Source organism: Oncorhynchus keta, chromosome 1, assembly GCF_023373465.1.
Source record: "Oncorhynchus keta strain PuntledgeMale-10-30-2019 chromosome 1, Oket_V2, whole genome shotgun sequence".
Classification (NCBI taxonomy): Eukaryota; Metazoa; Chordata; class Actinopteri; order Salmoniformes; family Salmonidae; genus Oncorhynchus; species Oncorhynchus keta.
In genome coordinates this window covers 31,345,781-31,356,762 of record NC_068421.1, presented here as the reverse complement: position 1 = coordinate 31,356,762, position 10,982 = coordinate 31,345,781, and the positions used below count along the sequence as shown (strand labels likewise).

At 54.1% G+C, this 10,982-nt stretch overlaps 1 protein-coding gene across 50 annotated transcripts in view; it reads right to left on the bottom strand.

The window, feature by feature from the left end:
- Positions 1–10,982, bottom strand: part of LOC118373607 (BCAS3 microtubule associated cell migration factor-like) — a 222,985-nt gene that overhangs the window by 103,984 nt on the left and 108,019 nt on the right. For 49 of the 50 annotated variants that reach the window (XR_008139533.1, XM_052521480.1, XM_052521501.1 and 46 more), the window contains exon 17: positions 6,024–6,068. The exons of the other annotated variant lie outside the window; for it this stretch is intronic. Coding sequence is in view for 48 of the 49 variants with exons in the window: in XM_052521480.1 (XP_052377440.1) it covers positions 6,024–6,068 (45 nt within the window). In the remaining variant the exon portion in view is untranslated. The remainder of the gene's footprint in view (positions 1–6,023; positions 6,069–10,982) is intronic. 50 annotated transcript variants of the gene reach the window in all.

Genomic DNA, 10,982 nt, shown 5'->3' with positions numbered 1-10,982 from the left:
GCGGCGTGGACACAAAAACGTCATATTAAACATATAGGCCTGCATGCGGCTGTGTAATTTACATTGAGGAAAATTGGCTATGACAAAATGCTGTATCAAATGTAATATCTTTCATCACAACTGAGGTAAATTAGATAAATTCGAAACAGAATGAAGCATGAATAGTGAAATATCTGTACATACAAAATAACACTGCTTTTTCATGACTATACAATCCACCTCTTATTGCAAAATGTTCCAGGATCAAGGAAATTATTATAAGCCTATAACAAATCAACAGACATATTGCAAGTCGACAACAATGCTTTCCTCTAAGTTCACACATAAGCACTATGTTGTTTTCCCAGAAAGGAAGTCAAATCCCTCATTACATGACACTTATGACATTAACCAATTACATCATATAATTGATGTAAAGAGAAAAGGCGCCAAACAGACGGATGGCTAAAGCCACATGAGGCCTGTTCACAACGGACAGGCTGTGTGCCATTTAGGACTCACACATGCACACGCACATCTGATTGTTCAACAATATTGCCAAGAAATAACAAAGGGTGATAAAACCACAAATAGGAACAACATGAGATCAACACAAAGGCATTATTCTTAAATAAACCGTGTCTGTGGTTTAATGTGAACAGCAAAAAAAGAGAATTGAGTGTGTGAGAAATAAATAAACAGCAAGAGAGTGAGCGAGACATGGAGGTAGGGAGACAGGGAGGGAGGTAGGGAGACAGGGAGGTAGGGAGACAGGGAGGGAGGTAGGGAGACAGGGAGGGAGGGAGGGAGGTAGGGAGACAGGGAGGGAGGGAGGGAGGGAGGGAGGGAGGGAGGGAGGGAGGGAGGGAGGGAGGGAGGGAGGGAGGGAGGGAGGGAGGGAGCGAGACAGGGAGGTAGGGAGGGAGGGAGCGAGACAGGGAGGGAGGGAGGGAGCGAGACAGGGAGGGAGGGAGGTAGCGAGACAGGGAGAGGAGGGAGGTAGCGAGACAGGGAGGGAGGTAGCAGGGAGGGAGGGAGGGAGGGAGGCAGCGAGGGGAGGGAGCGAGCGAGACAGGGAGGGGAGCGAGCGAGACAGGGAGGGCGCGAGCGAGACAGGGAGGGCGCGAGCGAGACAGGGAGGGCGCGAGCGAGACAGGGAGGGCGCGAGCGAGACAGGGAGGGCGCGAGCGAGACAGGGAGGGCGCGAGCGAGACAGGGAGGGCGCGAGCGAGACAGGGAGGGCGCGAGCGAGGCAGGGAGGGCGCGAGCGAGGCAGGGAGGGCGCGAGCGAGGCAGGGAGGGCGCGAGCGAGGCAGGGAGGGCGCGAGCGAGACAGGGAGGGCGGGAGCGAGACAGGGAGGGAGGGAGGTAGCGAGACAGGGAGGGAGGGAGGGAGCGAGACAGGGAGGGAGGGAGGGAGCGAGACAGGGAGGGAGGGAGGTAGCGAGACAGGGAGGGAGGGAGGTAGCGAGACAGGGAGGTAGCGAGACAGGGAGGGAGGGAGGGAGCGAGACAGGAGGGAGGGAGGGAGGGAGACAGGGGAGGGAGGTAGGAGGGGAGGGAGGTAGCGAGGGGAGGGAGGGAGGTAGCGAGGGAGGGAGGGAGGGAGGGAGGTAGCGAGACAGGGAGGGAGGGGACAGGGAGGGAGGGAGGTAGGAGGGAGGGAGAGGGAGGGAGGGAGGAGGGAGGTAGCGAGACAGGGAGGGAGGGAGGGAGGGAGGTAGCGAGACAGGGAGAGGGAGGGAGGGGAGGTAGCGAGACAGGGAGGGAGGGAGACAGGGAGGTAGCGAGACAGGGAGGGAGGGAGGTAGCGAGACAGGGAGGGGGGAGGTAGCGAGACAGGGAGGGAGGGAGGTAGCGAGACAGGGAGGGAGGGAGGGAGCGAGACAGGGAGGGAGGGAGGGAGGGGAGGGAGGGAGGGAGGGAGGGAGGGAGGGAGGGAGGGAGGGAGGGAGGGAGGGAGGGAGGGAGGGAGGGAGGGAGGGAGGGAGGGAGGGAGACAGGGAGGGAGGGAGACAGGGAGGGGAGCGAGACAGGGAGGGAGGGAGGGAGGTAGCGAGACAGGGAGGGAGGGAGGGAGACAGGAGGGAGGGAGGGAGGTAGGGAGGGAGGAGGGAGGGAGGGAGGGAGACAGGGAGGGAGGGAGGAGGGAGCGAGACAGGGAGGGAGGGAGGGAGGTAGCGAGACAGGGAGGGAGGGAGGTAGCGAGACAGGGAGGGAGGGAGCGAGACAGGGAGGGAGGTAGGGAGCGAGACAGGGAGGGAGGGAGGGAGCGAGACAGGGAGGGAGGGAGGTAGTGAGACAGGGAGGGAGGGAGGTAGCGAGACAGGGAGGGAGGGAGGGAGCGAGACAGGGAGGGAGGGAGGGAGCGAGACAGGGAGGGAGGGAGGTAGCGAGACAGGGAGGGAGGTAGCCAGGGAGGGAGGGAGGGAGGTAGCGAGACAGGGAGGGAGGGAGGTAGCGAGACAGGGAGGTAGGGAGCGAGACAGGGAGGTAGGGAGCGTGACAGGGAGGGAGGGAGCGAACGAGCGAGACAGGGAGGGAGCGAGCGAGCGAGACAGGGGGAGGGAGCGAGCGAGACAGGGAGGGCGCGAGCGAGACAGGGAGGGCGCGAGCGAGACAGGGAGGGCGCGAGCGAGACAGGGAGGGCGCGAGCGAGACAGGGAGGGCGCGAGCGAGACAGGGAGGGCGCGAGCGAGACAGGGAGGGCGCGAGCGAGACAGGGAGGGCGCGAGCGAGACAGGGAGGGGCGCGAGCGAGACAGGGAGGGAGCGAGCGAGACAGGGAGGGAGCGAGCGAGACAGGGAGGGCGCGAGCGAGACAGGGAGGGCGCGAGCGAGACAGGGAGGGCGCGAGCGAGACAGGGAGGGCGCGAGCGAGACAGGGAGGGCGCGAGCGAGACAGGGAGGGCGCGAGCGAGACAGGGAGGGCGCGAGCGAGACAGGGAGGGCGCGAGCGAGGCAGGGAGGGCGCGAGCGAGGCAGGGAGGGGGCGAGCGAGGCAGGGAGGCGGCGAGCCAGCGAGACGGAGGGAGCGAGCCAGCGAGACGGAGGGAGCGAGCCAGCGAGACGGAGGGAGCGAGCCAGTGAGACGGAGGGAGCGAGCCAGCCAGAGAGGGAGCGAGCGAGACGGAGGGAGGGGTCGAGGCAGAGGGAGAGGTCGAGGCAGAGGTCGAGGCAGAGGGAGAGGTCGAGGCAAGAGGGAGAGGTCGAGGCAAGAGGGAGAGGTCGAGGCAGAGGGAGAGGTCGAGGCAGAGGAGAGGTCGAGGCAGAGGGAGAGGTCGAGGCAGAGGGAGAGGTCGAGGCAGAGGGAGAGGTCGAGGCAGAGGGAGAGGTCGAGGCAGAGGGAGAGGTCGAGGCAGAGGGAGAGGTCGAGGCAGAGGGAGAGGTCGAGGCAGAGGGAGAGGTCGAGGCAGAGGGAGGGGTCGAGGCAGAGGGAGGGGTCGAGGCAGAGGGAGGGGTCGAGACAGAGGGAGGGGTCGAGACAGAGGGAGGGGTCGAGACAGAGGGAGGGGTCGAGACAGAGGGAGGGGTCGAGACAGAGGGAGGGGTCGAGACAGAGGGAGGGGTCGAGACAGAGGGAGGGGGCGAGACAGAGGGAGGGGTCGAGACAGAGGGAGGGGTCGAGACAGAGGGAGGGGTCGAGACAGAGGGAGGGGTCGAGACAGAGGGAGGGGTCGAGACAGAGGGAGGGGTCGAGACAGAGGGAGGGGTCGAGACAGAGGGAGGGGTCGAGACAGAGGGAGGGGTCGAGACAGAGGGAGGGGTCGAGACAGAGGGAGAGAGCGAGACAGAGGGAGAGAGCGAGATAGGGAGAGAGCGAGATAGGGAGAGAGCGAGATAGGGAGAGAGCGAGATAGGGAGAGAGCGAGATAGGGAGAGAGCGAGATAGGGAGAGAGCGAGATAGGGAGAGAGCGAGATAGGGAGAGAGCGAGATAGGGAGAGAGCGAGACAGAAGGAGGGAGCGAGACAGAAGGAGGGAGCCAGAGAGAGAGGGAGGGAGCCATAGAGAGGGTGAGAGGGAGAGAGCCAGAGAGAGGGAGAGAGCCAGAGAGAGGGAGGGAGCCAGAGAGGGAGGGAGCCAGAGAGAGGGAGGGAGCCAGAGAGAGGGAGGGAGCCAGAGAGAGGGAGGGAGCCAGAGAGGGAGGGAGCCAGAGAGGGAGGGAGCCAGAGAGGAGGGAGCCAGAGAGAGAGGGAGACAGAGAGAGAGGGAGAGAGGGAGAGAGCCAGAGAGAGGGAGAGAGCCAGAGAGAGGGAGGGAGCCAGAGAGGGAGGGAGGGAGAGAGGGAGGGAGCCAGAGAGAGGGAGGGAGCCAGAGAGAGGGAGGGAGCCAGAGAGAGGGAGGGAGCCAGAGAGGGAGGGAGCCAGAGAGGGAGGGAGCCAGAGAGGGAGGGAGCCAGAGGGAGGGAGCCAGAGAGGGAGGGAGCCAGAGAGAGAGGGAGAGAGCCAGAGAGAGGGTGAGAGAGAGAGCCAGAGAGAGGGAGAGAGCCAGAGAGAGGGAGGGAGCCAGAGAGGGAGGGAGCCAGAGAGAGGGAGGGAGCCAGAGAGAGGGAGGGAGCCAGAGAGAGGGAGGGAGCCAGAGAGAGGGAGGGAGCCAGAGAGAGGGAGGGAGCCAGAGAGAGGGAGGGAGCCAGAGAGAGGGAGGGAGCCAGAGAGAGGGAGGGAGCCAGAGAGAGGGAGGGAGCCAGAGAGAGGGAGAGAGCCAGAGAGAGGGAGAAAGGGAGAAAGGGAAACGAACGAGCAAGCGAGACAGGGGGGGGGCGAGGTAGGGGTAGCGAGCGAGCGAATTCTGACCTGTTCACCGGACGTGCTACCTGTCCCAGACCTGCTGTTTCCAACTCTCTCGAGACAGCAGTGGTAGAGATACTCTTAATGATCGGCTATGAAAAGCCAACTGACATTTACTCCTGAGGTGCTGACTTGCTGCACCCTCTACAACTACTGTGATTATTATTATTTGACCATGCTGGTCATTTATGAACATTTGAACATCTTGGCCATGTTCTGTTGTAATCTCCACCGGCACAACCAGAAGAGGACTGGCCACCCTTCATAGCCTGGTTCCTCTCTAGGTTTCTTCCTAGGTTTTGGCCTTTCTAGGGAGTTTTTCCTAGCCACCGTGCTTCTACACCTGCATTGCTTGCTGTTTGGGGTTTTAGGCTGGGTTTCTGTACAGCACTTTGAGATATCAGCTGATGTACGAAGGGCTTTATAAATACATTTGATTTGAGGGGGGGAGAGTAGGAGCGATTGAGCGAGACAGAGGGAGCGAGAGAGAGGGGGAGCAATGGAGCGAGACAGAGGGAGCGAGAGAGAGAGGGAGCGAGCGAGCGAGACAGACAGACAGAGGGAGCGAGAGAGACAAGGAGTGATCGAGCGAGACAGAGTGAGCGAGAGAGAGAGGGAGCGAGCGAGCGAGACAAGAGTGAGCGAGAGAGAGTGAGCTCGGTCACCGTCATGAAGAAGTGGTGGGTTTAAATAGACCACAAGGAGCCAGACAAGAAGGTTCCAGTGATGTTACAAAATACTTCTGGGTTTGTGAGTTTACCCCTCCATAAAAAGTGATCCAGAAATCAAAACAGTATCCCAATTCCATAGACAGCTTATGTGGAATTAAATTGTTGTTTGGTGTGAATCTTGACGTCAGATTGATACGATCATCTTGTGATGATCTTGTGATCACTCAAATCCACTTCAAGGAAAGAAAATCAAACACTTTGCAGAACTAAAAGTGGGGGGGGGGAGTGTCAAAAAAAAGAGAAGAACTTTCATGGTGTTTTCCTCAGGGATGAGGACTGGACAAACTGACAGAACGTGTTGAAAATACACTCATTATACTCAGACAGAATGAAAAGATGGGATGTCGCTGACTGCATCCCAAATGGCACCTCATTGTCTATTAAGTACAATTCTTCTGTTCAGGGCCCATGTGGCCAGAAGTAGTGCACTAAATAAAGAATAGGGTGCCATTTGATGTTGTCTTGAGCCAGGACAGAGCAACAACAGAGCATGCTGGTAGGTAGGTAGTGAGGAGGGAAACTCACCATGGAGTTTTAATGGCAAAACATCCTGCCCCAAAGAGGTAAGGTCTTCATGGGGGAGGGAGAGATACACAAAGAAGAGATAGATGGAAAAACCATTATTAGCCAGTCAGACACTTTTCAACTTACATTTTTGACCTGTCTGTTTAAGCGTACAAGACACATAAAGCAGGAAGCAAACTGTCCGTGTTAGAATTGATCTGAAACCTGGGACCTGCCTCAACAACTCAGACCATTCTTGTAAAGTGCAGTACCATACGTTTGGTAGAGGACGTATGTGTGTGTGCTTGTCTCAGTGTGTGTTGTACCATACGTTTGGCAGAGGACGTATGTGTGTGTGCTTGTCTCAGTGTGTGTTGTACCATACGTTTGGTAGAGGACGTATGTGTGTGTGCTTGTCTCAGTGTGTGTTGTACCACACGTTTGGTAGAGGACGTATGTGTGTGTGCTTGTCTCAGTGTGTGTTGTACCATACGTTTGGTAGAGTGTGTGTTATACCATACGTTTGGTAGAGGACGTGTGTGTGTGCTTGTCTCAGTGTGTGTTTGTACCACACGGTAGAGGGCGTTGGTAGACCATACGTTTGGTAGAGGACGTATGTGTGTGTGCTGTGTGTGTGCTTGTCTCAGTGTGTGTTGTACCATACGTTTGGTAGAGGACGTCTCATGTGTGTGCTTGTCTCAGTGTGTGTTATACCATACGTTTGGTAGAGGACGTATGTGTGTGTGCTTGTCTCAGTGTGTGTACCATGTTTGGTACCAGTGTGTGTTGTACCATACGTTTGGTAGAGGACGTATGTGTGTGTGCTTGTCTCAGTGTGTGTTGTACCATACGTTTGGTAGAGGACGTATGTGTGTGTGCTTGTCTCAGTGTGTGTTGTACCATACGTTTGGTAGAGGACGTATGTGTGTGTGCTTGTCTCAGTGTGTGTTGTACCATACGTTTGGTAGAGGACGTATGTGTGTGTGCTTGTCTCAGTGTGTGTTGTACCATACGTTTGGTATGAGTGTGTGTTGTACCATACGTTTGGTAGAGGGCGTGTGTGTGTGCTTGTCTCAGTGTGTGTTGTACCATACGTTTGGTAGAGGTGTGTTGTACGTTTGGTAGAGGGTGTGTGTGTGCGTATGTGTGTGTGCTTGTCTCAGTGTGTGTTGTACCATACGTTTGGTAGAGGACGTATGTGTGTGTGCTTGTCTCAGTGTGTGTTGTACCATACGTTTGGTAGAGGACGTATGTGTGTGTGCTTGTCTCAGTGTGTGTTGTACCATACGTTTGGCAGAGGACGTATGTGTGTGTGCTTGTCTCAGTGTGTGTTGTACCATACGTTTGGCAGAGGACGTATGTGTGTGTGCTTGTCTCAGTGTGTGTTGTACCATACGTTTGGTAGAGGACGTATGTGTGTGTGCTTGTCTCAGTGTGTGTTGTACCATACGTTTGGCAGAGGAAGCGTACTAGCATACTTTTCCTTTTAGCTATTAATCAACTTTTTTCCTTCTCTTTCTTTTAAGGAAAGAGTATGAATAAGTAATACCAAGTACTGACGATAAATCATGGTCTGCTATTCAGACATTGGAACAAGACATTTCAATTTTTATATATATATCTTAACCCTTTACACTCTCGGTAATTGGCCTATATGGACACGGCTAAATTGAAATGTTTCTTCCAGAAGAAATATGAAAAGCATATGCATAAGCATGGTAGCAATTTAAACTAAAGGTAAGAGTTTAAAGATTATGGGAAAATGATTAGACCAAGGTTGAGGACAACAGTTCACCTGACACAAGAATCCAAACATTACACTGCAGATTGTGTGCTTTTCTCCGTATTTGTTCGTAACAAAAATACTAGTGCTACATTGAGTAACATGATAAGAATATTCCTGGAAAATATGGGGTACGTGCAACATAAAACAATGACAAGGGTTTGAGTGAGAGGACTAACTGGTGTCTCCAAGTGGTCACAGTTCCTAAGTCATTTCAATGTATTTTTCTGACTGAAAGAAAAGTCAACTATAATACCCTGAATACACCCCTCGCGTTGCGTGGAGTCTGAAATGTAGGAATCTGTGTTATTCAATTATTGCACCCACACTGCTCGCGAGCGTCTGCGTTGCCAAGGGCTAAAATAGAAGTCATGCCTATTTTTGACGCAGATCGCGCTGCAAGTCCTGCCTCTCCCATCTCCTCAAAGGTTTATAGAAGCAGGTACCCACGTGCCATCTCCTCATTGGTTATACCCACGTGGGTGATTGAAAGACGAACTGTTGCCAGTTGTCGTGGTAATACTATGAAGGTTTAGATGCCAATCACCATATAAGTTAAACAATTATAAAGCCTGGAAGGAGGAGAGATGACTAGAAACTATTCGGTTGACCGTTTTTATGTGTGGATTAATTGTCAGAGTAGAGGACCTTGTGCATTTCAGGTAAAATAACAACCTAATGTTGCTCCAACTTCCGGGTTGGAGCGAGCGGTCGCATTCGCACTTCGGTCCGCAGGTAGTATTACTTTTTATTACATTTCATTATAGTACAACGGTTTGATTTGTCTAATCTTAGCCATTTCTTCTTAGCTAGCTACATAGCCGTCTTTGTATCAAAAATAATTGCGTAATTATCGTATTTCGTCGTCCTAACGTAGTCTACTGTAGCTAGCCACATAGCTAACGTCCACCGTATAGCAGCACCGTAGGTACTATTACACTCAACTGAACGACTTGATTAGTGTAGTGTTAGCTAGCTACATAGTTGTCTTTGCTGTCTTCGTATCCAAGATAATTGTGTAGTTTAGAGTGTGTAGTCTTAGAGTGATTATCTTAATTTACCGAGGTTAGCTAGCCAGCTATTTGTCGTCCTTAACGTAGGAGACACTGCTAGCTAGCTAACAGCTAACAGCTAACAGCTAGCCAACAACAACCCGGTCGCATTCCGCTTCGCTCCACAGGTAGTATCACATTTTCATTTCATTTCATTACAGCACAACGGTTTGATTTGCTTGATCGTAGCTAGCTACATAGCTAGCTACATAGCCGTCCTTGTATCAAAGATAATTGTGTAGTCTAGAGCGATTTTCTAGGTTAGCTAGCCAGCTATTGTCGTTCTTTTAACGCAACGTAACGTAATCAACACTGCTAGCTAGCCAGCTGGCCCCGAATAGTAGCACTGTTGAAACTATTACACTCAACGGAACGACTTGATTAGTGTAGTGTCAACAACGCAGCCACTGCCAGCTAGCCTACTTCAGCAGTACTGTATCATTTTAATCATTTTAGTCAATAAGATTCTTGCTACGTAAGCTTAACTTTCTGAACATTCGAGACGTGTAGTCCACTTGTCATTCCAATCTCCTTGCATTAGCGTAGCCTTTTCTGTAGCCTGTCAACTATGTGTCTGTCTATCCCTGTTCTCTCCTCTCTGCACAGACCATACAAACGCTCCACACCGCGTGGGTCGCGGCCACCTAATCTGGTGGTCCCAGCGCGCACGACCCACGTGGAGTTCCAGGTCTTCCGTAGCCACTGGAACTGCCGATCTGCGGCCAACAAGGCAGAGTTCATCTCAGCCTATGCCTCCCTCCAGTCCCTCGACTTCTTGGCACTGACGAAAACATGGATCACCACAGATAACACTGCTACTCCTACTGCTCTCTCCTCGTCCGCCCACGTGTTCTCGCACACCCCGAGAGCTTCTGGTCAGCGGGGTGGTGGCACCGGGATCCTCATCTCTCCCAAGTGGTCATTCTCTCTTTCTCCCCTTACCCATCTGTCTATCGCCTCCTTTGAATTCCATGCTGTCACAGTTACCAGCCCTTTCAAGCTTAACATCCTTATCATTTATCGCCCTCCAGGTTCCCTCGGAGAGTTCATCAATGAGCTTGATAAGCTCCTTTCCTGAGGACGGCTCACCTCTCACAGTTCTGGGCGACTTTAACCTCCCCACGTCTACCTTTGACTCATTCCTCTCTGCCTCCTTCTTTCCACTCCTCTCCTCTTTTGACCTCACCCTCTCACCTTCCCCCCCTACTCACAAGGCAGGCAATACGCTCGACCTCATCTTTACTAGATGCTGTTCTTCCACTAACCCCATTGCAACTCCCCTCCAAGTCTCCGACCACTACCTTGTATCCTTTTCCCTCTCGCTCTCATCCAACACTTCCCACACGGTCCCTACTCGGATGGTATCGCGCCGTCCCAACCTTCGCTCTCTCTCCCCCGCTACTCTCTCCTCTTCCATCCTATCATCTCTTCCCTCTGCTCAAACCTTCTCCAACCTATCTCCTGATTCTGCCTCCTCAACCCTCCTCTCCTCCCTTTCTGCATCCTTTGACTCTCTATGTCCCCTATCCTCCAGGCCGGCTCGGTCCTCCCTCCCGCTCCGTGGCTCGACGACTCATTGCGAGCTCACAGAACAGGGCTCCGGGTAGCCGAGAGGAAATGGAGGAAAACTCGCCTCCCTGCGGACCTGGCATCCTTTCACTCCCTCCTCTCTACATTTTCCTCCTCTGTCTCTGCTGCTAAAGCCACTTTCTACCACTCTAAATTCCAAGCATCTGCCTCTAACCCTAGGAAGCTATTTGCAACCTTCTCCTCCCTCCTGAATCCTCCTCCCCTCCCCCCTCCTCCCTCTCTGCAGATGACTTCGTCAACCATTTTGAAAAGAAGGTCGACGACATCCGATCCTCGTTTGCTAAGTCAAACGACACCGCTGGTTCTGCTCACACTGCCCTACCCTGTGCTCTGACCTCTTTCTCCCCTCTCTCTCCAGATGAAATCTTGCGTCTTGTGACGGCCGGCCGCCCAACAACCTGCCCGCTTGACCTTATCCTCTCCTCTCTTCTCCAGACCATTTCCGGAGACCTTCTCCCTTACCTCACCTCGCTCATCAACTCATCCCTGACCGCTGGCTACATCCCTTCCGTCCTCAAGAGAGCGAGAGTTGCACCCCTTCTGAAAAAACCTACA